The following is a 20,308-nucleotide window of genomic DNA, read 5'->3' as shown; positions in this document are numbered from 1 at the left end:
CTTTTTGAACCGAATTAATAAATACTTCATAAAGAAACTAAATCACTGAAGCATTAGGATTTCTCTCAAGAGCATAGTTGTTTGAAGCAATTTAATGAAAATAAGTCATTCAACAATTCAAAATCTTTTACATTAAGATTCTAATGCAAACATGACACTACATCTGGTTTTCAGAGCTGAAAGCTATTCTTTGTGACTGTAGCCTTAAAATGTGCACTGATCTTGAGTGAATGTGAAAATAGCTTTGTTGTTCTTTTTTGCTGAAATACTTAGGGTTGTTGTTTTTTCTGAACTTTCCTCTACTTCTCACTGTGTTTATCTAAAAGAAGTCAGCTGAGTCTTCAGCAAAGCATATCAGGAATTTTCCAATGAAATGTATGTTCTTTAGGAAATAATGATTCATAGAAACTGAAATATTTTACAGAAATTATCCAGGTTCAACAAAATTTAGCTAGCAGAGAGATTGGCTGGAGCTGCAATCCGCAGTCACGTTATTTCTCCGTGGGGAATGCCCTTCTATGTCCTGAAGCCCCTCAAGGAATATTTCTTTATTACTGAAAAAGATGGCAGAAACATTTGTATTGTCTGGAATTAACAGGATTTTGGGGTTTCTTCTCAAGTGGAACTGCAAAATTATTGCTCTCCTCTAGGGAGCATCAGAATTTGGGCAGATTAGTTTAATAAAAAGAAATCCCATGATCATTTACCAGAATCTGAAGGCCAGCACCATACAGAATGTTTTAGAACTCCTGCTTGTATTAGTATTTGCGTGGTGATTAAAGGAGAGCTTGTCCAAAAAATGCAAAACCTGCTTCTGTTCTGATTTTTTTCTACTTGGGAAGGAATAGGATCAGAATTGGATGGTTGAAGTTTTTAACCCACATGTTTGTGGAATATGGGCACATCAGTTTGTCAGAATAGTATTTTTTTTCCCCAAATTCATTAATATTGCACGAATGTTGTTCAAAGATGAGCATCTTTGTATTATATTATCCTGCCATAACAAGGAGTATAATTTCATTTACTGCTAATTTTGAGACTATCACAGGGCAACAGTGCTGATAAAGAGGACAGTCATGGTGTATATTAACATCAGCAATTTAATGCAATAGAGGAATTCATAAAAAGGAATTCATCTTAATCTATACGTGCTGTCAAATATACACAGTGAAATATATACATACCTACTGCTACTCTTAAAGCAACTCTTTTACCTCAGAAAAATCGGTTTTACTCAAGCAAAAATATTTTCACAAATTTCAAACTTGAAACTGCATACCGTACTTAAGTAATAGAGGAAAAAAAAATTCGACTTCCTCAAATGTTTTCTGTTAGTTTTATCTTCAAGTTGTAGTTTGATTGTGATTGTGCAGCTGTATGAGATCATAAAGCTTTGCTTTAGGAGAGCCACAGGTGGTAAAGTCACAGCTTCTGAAGTATTACTCTCTCCTTCCATCCTCAGTAATCCCATTATTTATTACTTACCCATTGTAATCTGTCATTCTGGAATGCTATTAGATTTTGTGATTCGGTGATTTTTAGATGCAAATAATGAATTGTTTATAGTGTCGTCTTGCTTTTCAACTTCTAAGTGAGGTCATCAATCTAAGTAATCATCTAACATCTTTCTAAAGCAGCAAATTACCGTAATGTCAAGAAGCTGTCCTTATGTTGGACACTGATGGGTATCAGAGAGGTTTGAAAGCAAGACCCCTAATTCTGTAAATAAATAAAAGAACTGGGGAATTGAAATGACATGCCACACAGCTAATCACAGTATGCAACAGCAATAAGCTCATCCAGACTTTGGATTCTGTTGATGTTTATTTTCTTGACTAATATGAGGAGTTCTTGGAAGGACTACCTTTCAGATAGTAGTGACAACTTTCCCTGCACATTCTGCTTAAGTAATATCAGTTTGAATAATGCATCACTAAGAAGTATGTCCCAGTGAGCTGTGTTAGAAAAAGTAGGTATCATTTCAATAGATTTACATATCACAGAGATCATATCACAGAGTTCCTTGTACAGGGATTCTTTCCTGTGTCTACTTCTTTATTGTTCTAATTCAAATTATATAGGTAGCTCCAAATGTAATATTTTTGGCAAAGCTAAAAGCTACTCTATCAAAAAAACTTAATGGTAAGTTAATGGAAAGTTATCAGAGTTTAACAAAGTTGTCTAATGGGGAATATAGTGCTGCTATGAAAATTTTATTGATGACTTAAAAATACTGTACAGTGCGTATTCATTCACAATACTTAATCATTCCTTTTTTAGTATTGACAGAATGCTCCTTGCTTTATGCAAAAGTATGGAAGAATCTGACACTATGCTCAGATTCAAGCAAACAGTACAATCTAAAAACATGATGTGTTGGATGACTGTTCAAGCTGAAAGGCAAAGCTGGTCTTGCAGAATGACTGCCAACTTATTTCCAGCTGCTAAGTAATGCTAAATAGAAAGATTGAGATGTGCTTTCTGTTATCTCTTGGTACTTCTGTTCTGATTGTTGTAGAGATTTTACTGTGCCTTTGAAACTAGGATGGGAAGATGTGGAGGTTGCTTTGAAGGTCAGTAACGTTAATTCATGAGGCATTTTATCATTAAGATGTGCCATTAGAAAAGCTCAAGAGTCTTTCTTGGAGCGTTAAAGATGGTTCTTTCTGAATGGACAATCACAAGAGAAGGCTGAGACTTAGCAGTACTTGATCATTCTCTTCCAACTGGACTCCTCCAAACAGCCACTCAACAAAACACATCTATCAAGCAAAAAATGCAGCTATGTACTGAATCCTTAGCCCACCTGTATGGATATTGTCTTTGTCACTAAATTCGTGTTACAAACACTTAACATGCTTCATATTTAATCCCTGTATAATTCCCTAGTAACATTCTGTCCTCAGAATCGTAGAATCGTAGCATCACCAAGATTAGAAAAAACCTCCAAGATCATCTAGTCCAACCATCCACCTACAACCAATATTTTTCCACTAAACCATATCCCTGAGTGCAGCATATAAATGTTTCTTGAACCCCTCCAAGGTTGGTGACTCAACCAATGACTCAACCACTTCCCTGGGCAAACTGTTCCTGCACCTGACCACTTTTTTGGAGAAGAAATTTTTTCCTAACATCCAACCTGAACCTCCCTTGGTATGACTTGAGGACTCTCATCCTATTGCTGGTTACAAGGGAGAAGAGGCTGACCCCCACCTTAGCACAGTCTCCTTTCAGGTAGTTGTAGAGAGTGATAGGGTCTCCCCTGAGCCTCCTCCTCTCCAGACTGAACAATTGAAGTTCCCTCAGCCACTCCTCATAAAACTTGTGCTCCAGACCCCTCATCAACTTCATTGCCTGTCTCTGGACATGCTCCAGGGCTTTGATGTCTGTCTTGTAGTGACGGGCCCAGAAGTACTTGAAGTGCTGAGTACAGTAGAATGATCAATTCCCTGCTCCTGGTGGCAATACTATTTCATATACAACCCAGGATGCCATTGGCCTTCTTGGCCACCTGGGCACATTGCTGGCTCATGTTCAGCCAAGCATTGACTGACACTCCCAGATCCATTTCTTCCACACAGTCTTCCAGCCACTCTGCCCCGACGCTGTAGCATTCCCTGGGGTTGTGGCAAAAGTACAGAACCTGGCACTTGGTCTTGTTGAACTTCATCCCATTGGCTTCAGCCCAGCAATCCAGCCTGTCCAGATCCCTCTGTAAGGCCATCCTACCCCCCAAGCAGGTTGACACTTCCTGTCTGCTTGGTGTCATTTGCAAACTTGCTGAGGGTACACTCAATCCCTTAAAATCTCTTGAAAAAAATCCAAGTAGAAGTATTTGTGGTGATTCATCTACCTTATTTCAATTTTCACTTGTTTTGCAACAAATGGAGCTAGAGTAGGAACTAGTATCTGGAGTTCTCTAGGGTGGTTCTGCTTGTACTGGCAGCAGGATGGGATCAGAGTCAGTTCTTTTCTACCTTTGTAATCATGGAGATTTACAGAATAATGTGTTCTGAGGTGTTATCAGGTAGGTAGAATTGCCAGGGAAGTCCTGATGATGCTTAAAAAAAAAAAATCCAGGATCTTATATTAGTCAAAATTGAGTTTTGTGCAGGTTGCTTTGCGAAGTCTTCTGTATTAAGCTGAGATTGGAAAAGTTTGAGTCCTTCTAATGCTTGAGTAATATGAGGATTTATTCTAATATGAATCTCTATGTAAGGATGTAAGAAACACATAAATACATTGAAAATTTTATGGGAAACTGAGGCCTAGATACGTGAAACATTTAATTCATCCACTCACCCACCCATCAATCTGTCTAGTTCACTCAGCTGTTTCCTTCTACAAAGGCAAATAATGAAATAGCTTTTTTTACTAGATCCATTGGAAAAGTATTTTTTTTTCCATGAGGCATAGTGTTTACTTAAATATTTAACATAATTTCATGAATATAATGAGAATCATGTAGATTGTTCATGTCTAATTGCATTGGGTTTGGATTTATGAAATCACGTAATGGAAATGGGTTACAAAATCTGGAAAATTCTGATGGAGTATGAGAATCTCCTACCTGCAATTAGAGGTATTTTTGCATGAGTGCAATATAAACAGGGAAGTCTGGAGTAATTTTTCTTTTAATAATACACAGGATGGCTGCAGAGGAGAATGCCTTATCACTTCTGGTTCTGTGATTTCACGTTTATCTTTATAAGCTTGAATACATGCTTGCAGTATGCATGCATATTTATGTAATACAGGACGACAGGGCAAATATAAAGCAAATGGAAATTGTGTGGTTTGGAGATTTTCTTCCATTACTTTTGAAGTTTGTTTTCTCCTTGTTTGAATGTCTTTATGATAGTAGCATGAAAGTGAAGATGAGAGCAGCATGAACAGAAGTTAGCTTCTGTTTTACTGTTGTCTTTTGAAAAGCTTGCTCTGCAAGCTAAATTTTTAAAGGATTTGTAACTAGAGCATACAGACTGGCTATAGAGCTACAAAGGATTTGTAGAAGTCATTTTCAAAATTAGGTATCTTCTAAGTTTTACTCTTTTGTTACCCTAAGGAGTTTTGAGTTCTATGGAACTGCCTCCTCAGGCCAGAGTTGTTATGAATTTATATTAAGCTTTCTGTCATAAAAGGAAATAACAGTAATTATTGGGGGAAAATAATTTTTTAGAAGATGGATTAAATAGGTGTGAAACTCGTGAGATGTGAAAATTGGATAGGGCTAATATGGAGGTTCTGCTCGGTTTCAAAGGTTAATTGAAAGATTCATGTAAAGCTGCTGCAGAGAGTGAGAATACAGAGTAAAAGATACTTCTTTCAGGATATATTTATTTCCTTAAGGTCTTATTTCAGTGCATTCTGAGAATTCCTGGGCTCTGCAAAATTGTGTTTTCTTATTCTTTTTATGTCTGAATAAATTGAAGTTAAAATAACCTTTATGCAAATGACAACTGTATTGCTACAAGCCATCTCTTCAGAGCAAAATCTGTGCTCAAGATCCATAGGAGCCTGAAGAAGGATAGTGGATCTCTTGAGATACTCATTAAAAAACCAGCAGTTACAAGGCCTATTTTTGTAAATTACTATCAAGACATTGCAGTTAGCTGATGCAGGAGGAAAGCCTGAAGACAATACTTGCTTTAAATACTGGATATTTATTTTAAAAAGTAATAGAGAAGGAAGAAATATTCATGTGTGTATTTGTTCTGGTGGGTTGCCTTTGGCTAAGGGCCAAACTCCTACTCAGCCGCTTGTTCATTCACTGTCCTCAGCGTGACAGAGAAATTATGATGAAAAAGCTTGTGGGTCAAGGTGAGATTGCTTGCCAGTTACTGCCATATGCAAAACAGACTTACGGAAAATTAATTTGATTTATTGCCAATTAAAATGGATTTGGCTTATGAGAAACAAAAAGATGCATTTAGATCACATTTTCCTCCCCTTTTCCCAGGTTCAACTTCACTTCTTCATTCCAGATTTCTCTACCCATGCCCCCAAGCAGTCAGTTTGTAACAGTTCCTCTGGCTGGTCCATCGTGGCTCTCCATTGGCTTTGCTTCTTTCAGGAAATACTCACCTGCTCCACTGTACTCACATGGTCTTCTTGGTTTTCAGTGGATGCTGTGGTCCTCTCACCTCGCAGTGGCACAAAATCTGCTCCAGTGCCTGAATCACCTCCTTCTCTAAGTATGGTTTTCCTTCTGCTATTTCCGCTCTTTTCCTCTACCTGCCTTACATCTCTCCTCTTTCTTAAATGCATTTTTCCAGAAGTGCTGTCAGATTGGCTTCTGGGCATAGCTGTGTGCACTGGAGCCAGATGGAAATGCCTGTGTCCAGTATGGGGCAGCCCATGTCCTCTTCTTGCTAAAGCCAATCCTGGCAACCGCCCTGCCACCAACACCTTGACACAGTGCAATCCTATTCGTTTATTTAAACCATGTACAACTCATTTGACTGTTTTCTAAAGGCTAGTTCTAGTTATTATATGCTCTGGAATGATACAGTTGGACCATAGATGCTGACTGTTCAGCAAAGCTACTCTTTTAGTTAGGGCAGTGTTCTGTATATAGTGAGAATTAATATTTTTATGTATCTTATCAATGGAATTTGCCTATGTTTTTGTTCTGTTTTTCTACAATTTAGATTGCAAGGAGATAATATGGCAGAAAGGCCAGAAGATGTCTCCATGGTATCTCAAACTTCAGAGCCAGCTATGTCAGACTCTGATGGTAAGTTAGATATTTGCTGCACATCAAAAAAACAAACAAACAACAACATTTTGTATTTAAGAGTTAATGTTAATATGTCTACAAGAGAAAATTAAATGTTTCCCAAGGTTGTTACTGGGCACATGAACTCAGTCATGTACACTTAAATCTATTAGAAATGTCCATAATGTAGTTTTGGCTATAGCCCACATTAGCACTCCAAAATAATTCTTTGCTGTATTTTGGAAATGTCTCAGGTCAGCAGTTTTGGGTCAGTATCTTAGTAGACAGTTTTTATGTTAGCACAGAATTTTGGATGTAACATAGCTTAGTAGTATAGACATGTCTTGTCCATTGGCAACTGGCCTGTATGCTAAATAATGCTGTCTTTGGAATATTTAATTTAGTAGTACACATTCATTCACAGAATTGAAACAATATATGGGAAAAATAAAGATTTAAAGAATTTCTCTGCATTTAAACTCAGTATCAAAAGTGCTTCAATGGTCTCTCTTAGCACTGCTGGCAAGAATTTAAAACATGATTCAAAGGAGTTTTTACAAAAACTGAGAACAATTTATTTTCCTTGTGTGCACATAGCTACATGTTGTGCTAATTTAGTCAGGACACAGCCCAATTTCAGCTTCTACTCTGGTTCTTAACACCTAAAATCTAATGGAAAAAGCACATTCTAGGGGATATCTTGCCAGAGAATGCCCTGCTTTCTTATGAAAGATTATCTTGATGAAGATTATCTTAGCTGTCACTGAAATGGAGATAGGAAAGCATATTGTTCTGTCTCTTCTACTTCAGGGCAGAACAAGAGGAGTCTATTAACTGGAGGATTTGATTTGTAGTTTCATCTTCAGTAGCTGTAGATAAGTTAGTCATGTTGATTAATTAATGTAAAAGAAATTGTAACTGAGAAAGTTTTGTTATTTTGAATTGTTCTGCTAAATGTCTATTATTTAATGCCACTAGGTGTGACGTCATCCTGAGCTTTCATACATTTTCATGTTTGTAAAGCAACACGTCAATATTAGTAACTAATTTGTCTTCAAATATACTGATTTTGTGAACATACATGGCGTAATGCAGTTATACAATTCATTTTTCCTTTCATTTGTCATTAATTGCTTCATTAAAAAAATTGTTAGTGCAATAAAAATCTCAGAATATCACGCTCTTACCAGTTTGATGAAGTTCATCGGTGAGAGAGACCCAGATTGCTAACGTAACTGAAATCCTTTCAAAGGAAGGCAAAATTCTTCTGTTATGAGAGCAATCCCAAGGCGAGGAGATAATGGTGGCTTGTTTGGGATGGGTCATGGAATATATACAATTGAATATCAAACAATTAGTTTTGAACAGGCAGATGTCTGCCTTCGTTTTCCCTTCCCATGTACCTTTGTTATTGTAGTGGAAATATACTGCTATGCCACCCCCTGAAACAGGAGGCTCATTTTTTTTTTACTGGGAGCAGAAGGTCAGTAAAATGGTAGCTTGTCGCACAATCATAGGGACAAAGGCACTGAAGACTAAAGAAGATGAAACTGTCAGAAGATCCTGGATGCTGTCTAACAATGAAGCTGTGGGTGGAAGCTGTGTTTTTCATGGTCACAGAGTATGGACAAGAGTACCATAGCCACTTTAACTTGAGACCACCTTACATGCTTCTGTATATACTAAGTATGATTAAAAGGGGGAGGAATAACCCTTTCCCTAAAGACAGGGCATAAAACTTAGGTAGGTGAGGCAACGAGATTCATGTTGTTATTTCTCGTCTATCTCATGTCTGTAAATACACGTGAACCTGTTAGCTGTATAGCTAGTAAACAGCATTGCCTCTAGGGCAAAAAGACTGAGGTCAACAGTAAGGTACTGCCAAATTTCTGACAAGAGGCTTTCTCAGAAATGTTCAGCCTTTCAAATTTTTTTGTTTTGTTTTGTTCTCTTGGTTGTTTTTTTTTTTCCTAAAATGTTGGCTAGTAATTTATTTTGATTAAAGAGGGAAAGAGGGAAAGAGGGACAGAGGGAGAGAAGGAGGGAAAGAGGGAAAGAGGGAAAGAGGGAAAGAGGGAAAGAGGGAAAGAGGGAAAGAGGGAAAGAAGGAAAGAAGGAAAGAAGGAAAGAAGGAAAGAAAGAAAGAAAGAAAGAAAGAAAGAAAGAAAGAAAGAAAGAAAGAAAGAAAGAAAGAAAGAAAGAAAGAAAGAAAGAAAGAAAAGAAAGAAAAGAAAGAAAAGAAAGAAAAGAAAGAAAAGAAAGAAAAGAAAACACTTCTGGATTTTACAAGAAGGCACAGACTAGAAACAGATGTAGAACCCAGGCAGCTGCCTATTCTATCTTTCCTATAAATGCAGCACAATTCTTGTTTTCTGTGTATCTAAAACTGAATATGTGAAGAAGATGATAAAATATATTGTTAGAAAACTCTAAATAGCCAAAGCATTGTGTTAGACTTCAAATTTTAGTTATGTCCTAAATGTATGTATTATATCATAAAAAAGACTAGCAGGTTTCAATTACCAGGTTCATCTGAACTTATTTTCTGCTCTTACTTGTTGATACGAATGACCTAACTGAGAAAACTATGAGTTGCTAAGTGCTGATGTAAACCATTCCTTCAGGAGTGTGCAAGCAAGGTGCTAATGTACAGCAAAGTTGAGACAGCTTTCCTTAATGATTTCTTTCTGGGTTAGTGAGAAATTGTTAAGTTGTTCGATCTGGAGCATCTCTCTTGTGGATTTCAGATGAGCCAGGTTCAGAAGTAATTGGCTGCACATCTGATCTAACAGCCCTTTATAAATAAGCTTACTAAAGCAATTCCATCTCATAAAGTCAATGGAATAGCCTATGTAAAAAGATCATCTGCAGCATCAGGCACAATACTGACTCCACCGACAATCTCTATCTGGCTCTAATTAACCACTGCACTGATTTCCCTCTGGTGCAATCCTACTGAATTGAGCAGAGTTATCTTTGATCTAAGCAATAAAAATGAGAGGGGAATCAGGTCTTGAGATCAGACGGCACAAGATGCTCTAACACTGCTGTTTCACTGTTCCAAGTGATACCCATCAAAACTGTTTCTCTTTCCCATTGGACCATCTCACAGGAAATAACTCAGGGAAGAATTTAATAGTTATGTTCCTGATTTTGATTAGTGCACTGTAAACTTCCCCTGTAGATGCCAAGCCTCCTGAGTTTGTCTCATGGTTCAGTCTTCCTATAAATCTTCTTGTTCTGTACAGATAGATACTGCAATTGGATGGATCCAGTACAAATCTGTGCCTGACAGTCTCCATGCTGCTTTCATGGTGGGGGGAACTGTACAGGTCATGTACTGATGTGTGGTTTTTTGAACTTGGATATGGAGAAATGGTATCACCAAAAGCATGTCTTCATTTAATTCTGGGTGCCTCTAAGTGCAGTGGGATCTTGTTTTGCTGGTTTCAGTCCTTTTTGCTGGCAAGTGCCGTATACACTTTGAGTAAGAGCCACTGTACAAGGCAGGAAAAAAATGAAATTATTGCAAAGATCTTTGCAGTGAGTGCATTCTTGTAGAAGGCTTAAAATACCTAATGAGAGAGTGAGCTCTGAATGTTAGGTGAATGAAAAGCATTGATCTTTAAACTTTTTAAACTGCCCAATTAATCTGAAAAAGAAAAAGCTGTTTGTGGCATGAGCAGTATGCAATACCACATATTTCTGAGGTGTGAGCAAAGACTTGGCTTTTTTTTTGTGGCTTTTCCTGGAACAACACATTAGGACTGGTAATGGTAGTTTATGCAGTGCTATGCCACAGTATGCATGTGGTATTTCTTATTATATTAGATCTACAGATTGTGCTATGATATGTAATAATTAGTTTGCTAAATAAATTTTGTTAAGTAATTTTCACATCAGTGCTTAATTCCCTATCAAACAGAAGCCACAAGTTTCTATTATTTGTAGTAAGCCAGCTCCAGTTTCAACCTGATATGTTTGAAAATAGTAGGATATGTAAATTCCAGAGTTTGCTTTGCATTAAAGTGCCAGTAAAGTAGAAAGTTGAAAACAGGCATTTGGATGGAAAAGTTTGAAATCTGAGAAGTTCAACAGAAATAGCGTTCTATCAAACATACGTAGTGCTATTCCAGTTGGAACTGCATGACTAGGATGAAAAATTAATAAGGATAAAAATATAGGGGATGTGAACCAGGCATGGCAATGGCAAAAATGTGGCATCATTTCCCAGTTCTTGATCAGTTCTCTGAACACTTCTCCACACTGCATCATCATCTCTTTTGTCCCCACTTTCATTTGCATTTGCAGTGAAGGTGGTAACCGTAGTTGCTGTGCTTCAGTGCAGTTGTTTTTATAGTAAGTATAGTTTGAGATGTTTCACTTATCTGGGCACTCTGGAAACATGAGGATCTCCCTGCTAAATGTCTGAATAACAGCAGAACTCAGGGAAGATCAGGGCATCTTGTTTTTTACATAGCTTACAAACAGCGTCTAAGTGCCTATAAGGCTAGGAGGCAGTGAAACTGCACAGCATGTCACTTAGAAATTGCTTTCTCTGGCCTAGGTACATAAATTGTCTTTTAAGTCATTAAATGTGTGTCAGAGGCCTTCTGCATTTCTCACCAAATCTTGTTGTTTAACAAATGTGACAGTATGGGCAAAAATCATTGCTTGCATGGCCTTTAAACATTGCCTAAAGCGATTGGAACCTGAAAATCTACTACTCCATTGTGCAGACAAATAATTTTGTTTTAGCAGTAAAAATAACAGATGACCTATAAAACTGCTAGCAGATAAATGAGGCTTGCTTGTCACTCTATTCATGTTAGAGACACTGTTCCTCATTGTATTAAGCTTATACTTTAAAATTAGTCGTAAATTAATATCCATTCAAGTGTAAATAGAAAGCGTTGCTTTTATGGTAGCTGAATTTACCTTCTCAGCAGTTAATTTATAAGTATTCTATTTTCAAAGTGAGTAATGGTTATTTAATGCAATTTATTTCTTTTCTACCTCATTGGAACAGCTCAGGTACCTGGGATTGAAACACTTATGGAAGATATTGATGAATTGGAGAGTGCCTCTCAAGTGACAGCATCTGTAAGTAGATTCCCTTATGAATAATCTTGTTATTTTTTTAAAAATATCTTGAGAAAAATGAGATTTTGTGTAAAGATTAAAGTGCTTGTTTGCATTCTCATCTTAAGAAAGGAAAGCATATTTTCCCTGTTTTGCATCTCTCTTTAGCATATTCAATTCTATGGCAGTTCTAATTTTTTTCAATCTAGGGAGGGTGATATTTTGAAATCTATTATTACCATCTCATATGAAATCATATCTTCTTGGATTTACACGTATAGCTCCTATTGAAATTTCAGTCATTTTAGACTATGTCAGTATGGTCTAGAATATATTTCAATGGTTAAATATCGATGTACCAGTTTGATTTTACAGAGTGTGTTTTACAAACTTAACAGAACAAAAATAATTTAAATCTTAGATTTTATTATGAAATTTCTCATTTTATCACCACAGTCACTTAGATTTTTGGTAACTTTTGCTTGGAACCTAGTAAATCAGATAATCATAGTAAATCAGATATGCCTGATTGTATATCTACAAAACTGTATGGTTTTTTTTTAAATAGTGCAAGACTATGTAATATTTCCCTCAGTTCTCTTTTAGAAATTTGAAACATAAGGAAATCTTTGCAGATTTGCAGTAAGTATAGTTGTCAATAAAATAATTTTTTGAAAAATGACACAGTCAGAACTTTGTTATATTGCTTCAGAAATTTTAATACAATTTAAACAAGTGGTTGTCTCTTTTGAAAATACAGTATTTTTTTTACATACTTTTATGCAACTGTAAGTGGAAGCATGAATTTCACTTCACCCATAGCAATTGTGTTTTTAGCACACTTTAATGTTGACAAGCTAGGTGAAAAGAAAGGTTCGGTATTTGTTGGCTATGGAGAAAGGCAGTGATGAAGAAAAAGGGAAAACAGTGACCATGCAGATGGATTTTGCAGACTTTCAGGCAGCTAGCTACTAGTAAAGCTTAAAAGATTAAAAAATTGTGAAATACTTAACCTATTTCTAATCTGAGGTATCAAAGCCACTGACAGATAAGGAATTCCAAATCAATTTCTAAAGGTCTTTGAGAAGTTGGACTGCAAGAAGCTTACAAAGCATTTGTGAATACTGGGCAAAAAGAATGAGGAGGAAATCTTCAGCAGCCGTTGCTTTGAGTTTCTTGCTCAAGCCTCCTTTCTGCTTTTCTTTAGAGTGAACAGAGTTATGATACATTTTGCAGCAGTTTCTTGTGATCTTACACATGATTTTCTTACTGAATTGGACTTCCTGTTGCAGCTACTAGCTTTGATTTCTCAGTTCCACAGACATGTAGCATAGGCAAAGAGCAACAAATAAATTGAATTGCATAGAAAAATAAAGATAACAAGGAAAATAAAAGGTCATTGTATTAATCAGCGAAATCTTGCTGCAGAAGTGTGCGCCCTTCGGCTGAGTATTTTCAGGTACACATTCTGTATTTGCGTGCTTATGAATGCACATAAATGCATATGAATTTGATGTTCTGATGGTTGTAATCATAGAGTTGTATTTACAGACAGAGGTAAGTTGCCCACAGCAGTACAGAGCCAGAAACAGTGAACTTGCCTGGGAAGAATCCCTGAAATCCACACTGGTTACTGCTGTTAATGCCAGTGCCGCAAAGAGAAGTCAGGACTGTAGCCCTGCAATATTTGAAGCCGCTGCTTTGACTACACATCCTCTTTCGTAAGGCAAGGGCAACTGGGTTCCCTTTCCTGAGCTCTTGGAAAGTTCCTTTGTCTCAGTTACTAAGGAGCTGGAAGCCAATAACTGTTCGTTCATCTGCTTTTAGAGTTTGTGTTTTGGATCTTTAAGCTATTGTGTAAATAGTGTGATTAGCTGTTTGTGTTCTTCTCTGTCTTTGAAATGGCTGTTACCCAAGTAACATTCAGCTGTCAAGCATTATGTGTTTGCCTGTATCTGTACCTAATCAAAAAAGAATAAAATGATTAAACTTTTGTTGCATTTTAGACCTCTCGAGGAATAGAGATCTGCTCCATGGTCTCCTAATAACTTCCAGTGAGACTTACTCTGTGACAGTCCTTACATACAAAAGCAGAGACAGAGCTAAGGTTCTCTGTAGAAAAACTGAAGATAAATGCATTCATGCAACCAATTCCCACAAATTCTTTAAAAGATTAAGAATGATGCCTGTAAAGGGACTTAAGAATTGATACTGAAATATGTTTTCATGAGTTTGCATATTTTTCAGATGTTATGAGATACTATGGGAGATAGGAGGTGAGGGTGAAATACAACGAGGAAGAATAAATTTGATGTTAATCAGACACTTATCATAAACTAGACAAATTGATTTGTGACATTTACTCAAATGTGCATATTACCTGTAAGAATTCATGCTCTAGCTCAAGGTGTTCTATATTTAATTCCAGTACTGCATCCCACTAGGCTAGTATGAGTCTGTCGCTAGTTAAGCTGGTCATTATCATAAATTTCTCTCTACTCACGTATATTTGACTTATCGTCTTTAAACGTGCCTCAGCCTACAGAGAGTAAATCTTCTGAGAAAGATTGTGGGATGAAGCAGCAATGATTATGCAAGGGAATGTTCAGAAAATCTTCAGAATAGAGCTGTGTGGGTCCTTTTTTCATGCTCTGTGTAGAAGTTCTCATGTAAGATCTTTGGTACGGAGACTAAAGTAGCCTGAATGACAATATTTAGAAGAGATAAGGAGTATCTATGTCTATAACATGGCTTAATATAATGTGTACTATGATTACATTGGTTATACAATGATTATAATATAATATTATATATAATATATATTTTATATTTTATATATATATAATTATATTATAATATAATTATAATATGATTATATAATGTGTACTGTGATTTACCTTGTCTGGATGACGTGCTGTGTGATATGGTTTAGTAGCTTGTGGTGGCCATGGTGGTGAGGAGATGGTTGGACTAGATGATCTTACAGGTCGTTTCCAACCTTGTGATTCTATGATTCTATGATTCTATACATCGTGATTTTCTTGTAACATTCTGTATTTCTAGAGAGTCTGGAAGTTTTTTTGGAATCAGACCTTTTCCATTTGAACGTCTTTTCGGAAGAATCTTTTGCTAAGCTTTATTTTTCTCAAAGAGAATTGATATTTGAAAAGTGGAGAACCTATTTGTCAGTGCTGCACAATCCCAAACAAAGTGTACTGAATGGATAAACGAGTAAGGCTACCAGAAAGCAGTTTGGAGTACTTACAGGAATCAGCACTCTTCCCATGTGTTTTGCAAGGACACAAAGTGGAAGCAAGCATTCAGAATGTTCTAAAAAAAACCTGGTTTACTGTGGGGATATTTTTCTGACAAATATTTAATTTAACAAAAAGTGCAAGGCAAGATGCAAAGCTTTTTTTGAGATTTTTTTTTTGCCATGGGGCTTTCTCAGAGTCCTACTTTACCTTCTGTTTCTGTAAACAACTTTTATAAATATTTGGTTAGTTATCTTCAAGAAAACACGGAAGTGATGCTAGGGAAAAGTTTGGTCAGATGGAATTATGACAGCAATGGAAAAGTAAAGTATCCAGGGAATAACCTAAATTTACAGCAACTGAAAGAAAGAGTAGGGCAAGTACACTGTGCAGTTGACACTGTAGCCCTTGTGTTCATCTTGAGTTTCTTCTTTTACCATCTTGATCTTGTGCTTATTGTTTTTATTCATGTGAATCTTTGCATTCACTCATCTTGCTTTGCGTGTGCACATGAAAAGGTTTATTTTTCTTTGCAAATTATCCATGCAAGGCAAACCAATACAAGTGAAACTGTGGGAAAAAGAAGTCATTTAACTGCAAAAGGCACCTTTTGCATGAAGTTGGCTTGAGTTTTTGGTCTTTATAACTTTGAGAAAAACACACTAATGAATTGTTTTATAGCGGTATTTTGCTTAAAATATATCCTTTCCCATTTTTCCTTCTCCTTTGGAACTTCTCTGTTGCTTTGATAGAAGGAATATACACAAGGATTTTCTGTAATATATATGGAAATTGCTTGATGGGAATTCATTTTGTGAAATGATTTGAGGTTCCTGCAAAAATTAAGCTTTTACTTTTTGGTATTGATACGTGTTGAATACAGCAGTGTGACTGTGAGGTAGCATGAATTAGAAAGGTAATATTTATATACTATACATACAGAATTACTGTAGTCTCATACCATTTTTTTTTTTTTTAATCCAACTTCGCTTTTTAAAGTTTGTGGACATTCAGGCACATAAAGTTAAGTATTTTTAGCCTTTACATTTTTTACATATAAAACTAATAACAATAATAATATTACATAAGTGCAACTCTTGTGCAGCTAGTCCAAAATGAACTGCAAGTGTAATTTTAATTGCAAATAGCTAAATTAACAACACAGTGCAGTAAAAGAACATAATATCAAGCTTATTGGGAAACAGGTAATATTTCCTGAAAGTTGTTAAGCAAGTAATTTAAATTACATACCTTGAACTTCTTTGCTCTAGACATCATGTGTGTGAAACAGATTTCACAAATTACACATTGCATTTTGTCAGCACAATTGCAAAGACTTAATTTCTTTCTTTAAAGTTTTGTTTTGCTTTGGAGAGCACATGAAGTGCTCAACAATTCTTTCTCACTTCTTACCAACTCATTTCTTTTTACTGACATCATTTTATATATTGGAGAACCCAGCATCTCAGGTGCATACCCAATCCCAGTGATACATGATATGGCTGCCCAGCATCCCTGCAGGGCCCCCAGTCCATGGCTGGAGTGCAGTTGGCAGAAAGCCCCATCCCCTTGTGGGCTGAATTCCACCAGCCCCATTGGCAGGCACCTCATGCAGCTTTCAGTTCACAATTCCAAGACCTTCAATGGTGTAGGCAGAATGGCAAGTATGTACTGAACTGAAAATACTCCCAATTTAAAATATTTGATACTTCAAAAGATGACTTTAAAATGATTTTTCTGCAGTTTAAAAAATTTATTAAAAAAAAATCTGAGTGCCTTATTTTTTTTGTTTCTGAAGCTTTGGTGTCTTTGGAGTGACAAATTGAAAAATATTGTTCCAGATAACAGTAAATAAAACAAGATTGAAGCTTACAAAATGTTATTCTAGTTAAGTTTGAAAAGCTGAAACGTTAAACTCAGGTGCCCACTTAGTTCCTCTTTCAATCTGTAAGTAGAAAACTTGTGTGTAAGTTAACCCAAACTACCACTTCTCTAGTGCGAGGCTTAGTGTAAAATGTTGCCTGCCATGGAAAGCAAAAGCTTACAATTTCAGTTACGTGGCATTTCATGTAGAATGGGCCCTAGTGTGGGGAGATGGGGCTTAGAGGTGGTTTCTTACGTTGCATCAGACCTCTTAGAGGTTTATTGTTTTAACAATAACAAAAAAAAAAAAGAAAAAGTGTTGACAAGGATACTTTTTGCAGTGGGAGGATTTTCTGTTTACGATATTTGGGCCATTTAGCAAAGAAATAGTAGATTTTAGATAGCAAGTAAGTGTGGTTGTCTTTTCTATGCTATTATCTCCTGAAATTGCCAATGACAATTGCCCTTTATTAACAAAACTATGCAGAATAAAGAGTTCAATCAAAAATGCATTGCCTGTGTTTATAGTTTGCAAGGAACTAAGGATTGAATTTTCACCTCCTTTTCAATACCTACACGTGATCACCTTTTTGTTTTGACATGATTATGTGATTCATCATTTATCTATCATTTAGTCTTTAAAAATGAAGAAGCCCTTGTGAGGTAGGGATATCCCCTATGTCTGACAAGAGAATGTGCACAGTTGTGCCAATGGGTACTTATATGTTTAACTCTGAAGTAGGCCAAAATGAAACAGAAGAATAGCATTCCATCATTCCAAACTAATGGTCAGTAGGAAGGGCTAATTTACTTTCTAACAATCATTTGATTTCCTGATGGTGTTGGAGGTAATTTGGAGGTCTTCTTTGCCTCAGACAATTTGAAATGCTGCATTTCTGCAGAACTCCCTGTGTGTCCATGGGGGATTACGCAGAAATGGCAGCCCATGTCACTGCAGATGTTCACATCTGCACTGTTTTTTCATATGATGTATGCTGTCAAAATGACATTGTGCTGCAAATACTGAAGTACTTATATTTGATGTGGAAAACTTCCTTATTCTTATGACCTCAATTATGTTTGTGTACCAGCATGGCTTTCCCAGTAAGTTATGATATTTTCCAGAAGTTCAGGGAACAAGAGATGACAGACATTCCCTTTGGCTTTATCTTTTGTAATTATTTTCTTTTTAGGAGTAATTTGGCTAAGCGATCTAAGTAAAGAATGTGCTGATGAATATATTGTTAGTGAAGAAATAATGATGCTATGTAAAGAAAACCAATTAGGAAATGGATGCCTGGTTGACCTTTACAGTTGACAAATGTATCCTGAGGGCTTTGTTTGAATGTATTTCTAGCGCAGAGACTTTGCCTTACCTTCAAAGTTTGAAGGTGAAGTGAACAGCACCCACAGCTGTTCCTACAAACTAAAAAGGCAAGGGTGTCTTTCAGGAACATCTTCCCATTTGGATATAAAATCTTGTTAGTATGAATAGGCTATTTATAATTTTTGTGTTAATATTAAAAAATCTTAGTGAATAATTGAGGGCAATTGCAGTTTGGAATACGCTGAAGGAATTATAAAGGACTATTTCTATATACGCACTTTATACATACATACTAAATTTTTCAACTACTTTCAGTCTACTGTCATTATCAATAACATCTGAGATAACTGACATTAGTGTTTTATCTCTGCTGTACCTGGACAGGAGATAAAGATTACGTTTTGATAAAAATGGAATAGAAGTGTTCAAATTAACGACTTGCAAGCCTGAATCTCTCTCCTAGGTGACATTTCTGAACTGCTGCCACTTATCTAGTGGAGAGAAGGGATACCAGTGAATTCTGCTGGTGATGTGTGAATTCATTTTTCCTTGCTAAAGCGTTTGAACTGATGTGCTTGCTATGACTGCCTGTTAACATCCCCTACTTTCAGCTTGTATTTATCCTTTAAGATCAAGATTATTGCATATATTGTTGAATACACTAAGGAACCCTTTCTTTATTCATATGTTATTCACTTAAATGAATTCATAGCCTTAACATGTTAAGAGAGAATTTTTATGTTCAGTATTATTTACAGAGGGGAAAAAAAAAACCAAAAACCATTTCCTGAGTCTGCCTTCAGAAAGATTGAAATCATAGAATTGTTTGAGTTGGAAGAGACTAATAACGGTCATGTAGTCCAACTCCCCTGCAATGAACAGGGACAACTACAGCTACATCAGGTTTTTCAGAGTCCTGTGCAGCCTGACCTTGAGTGTCTCCTAGCACAGGTCATCCATCACCTCTCCGGGCAACCTGTTCCAGTGCCTCACCACCTTTATTGTAAATAACTTCTTCCTTATATCCAATCTAAATCTCCCTGCTTTTAGTTCAGAACCATGTCCCCTTGTCCTGTCACAACAGACCCTGCTAAAGAGTCTGTCCCCTTCTCTCTTATAGCTCCTCTTTAGATACCGAAAGGCTATTCTCAGGTCTACTCTGAGAACCTTCTCTAGGTTGAACAGCTGTAGTTCTTTCATCCTGTCCTTGTAGGGGGAGGTGTTCCATCCCTTGGATCATTTTTGTGGTCCTCTTCTGGACATGCCTCTACAGGTCATATCACTCTTGCACTCAGGACAGTGTTGTTGCTTATGGTCTTGGAACATCTAGTTTCAGTGAAGGAGCAAAAAAATAATAGCAATACAGCAGTTTTAAAATCATAATAAACAGATAACTTTTTTTATTCTAATAGTTTAAGATCGTTTTTTCTTTCTATCAAGTGTTTAATTGTAAGAGTATTATAAGCACATAATCTGTAATTAAATGGCTGCTATTAAATATCTCATCTTTCATGGCTATTATTTGAACTATTATTCTGGTCTCTTCATAGTGCTGTTGTCTCACAAAATGCCAAAGGCTTCTGATAGTACATGGTACAGAAAAATGCAAGTAAAGTGTTACAAAATTTTTGGAAAAAAGTTGTCCAAAGTTGTCTCGCTAATTTCACAGTGTTGAAATGGTGCATCTGGAAGATAGATATGAATGTATTGCTTTAAAATCATATCCAACGTTAATACTTACTCTCCAAAAGACTGTGTACATCTGTGTTGTGCACAGAACTGAACACAAATTCTGTATTCTTCTTAACTGTATGTTAACAGGATGAAGGCAGCCATAAGCATTTACAGAGTGCATGTGTGTACACAACTTGGTGTGCCTGTATGTGCTTATGCACAGCCATTCCTATCTGTGTTTTTATGTGAATCTACACAAGGTTAATAATCTGAGTTGAAGCCTGCAAAAGCATTGCTGATGTTTCATAATCTTTGTGATTTTGAGCCTTCTAATTGCAATTTACATTTAAATGTTACTCATATTTTTGAATAAACATCTCAAGCACT

General features: G+C 36.4%; 1 protein-coding gene across 4 annotated transcripts in view; it reads left to right on the top strand.

The window, feature by feature from the left end:
- C3H8orf34 (chromosome 3 C8orf34 homolog) overlaps window positions 1-20,308 on the top strand; it is a 163,278-nt gene that overhangs the window by 117,454 nt on the left and 25,516 nt on the right. For all 4 annotated transcript variants that reach the window (XM_048938928.1, XM_048938926.1, XM_048938924.1 and 1 more), the window contains 2 exons: window positions 6,654-6,739; window positions 11,751-11,824. In XM_048938928.1, the coding sequence (XP_048794885.1) occupies window positions 6,654-6,739; window positions 11,751-11,824 (160 nt within the window). The remainder of the gene's footprint in view (window positions 1-6,653; window positions 6,740-11,750; window positions 11,825-20,308) is intronic.

The sequence above is a fragment of the Lagopus muta genome, chromosome 3 (genome assembly GCF_023343835.1).
Source record: "Lagopus muta isolate bLagMut1 chromosome 3, bLagMut1 primary, whole genome shotgun sequence".
NCBI classification, from domain to species: domain Eukaryota; kingdom Metazoa; phylum Chordata; class Aves; order Galliformes; family Phasianidae; genus Lagopus; species Lagopus muta.
Note: the sequence above shows the minus strand (reverse complement) of the source record. Positions and strands in the feature narration are given on the sequence as shown.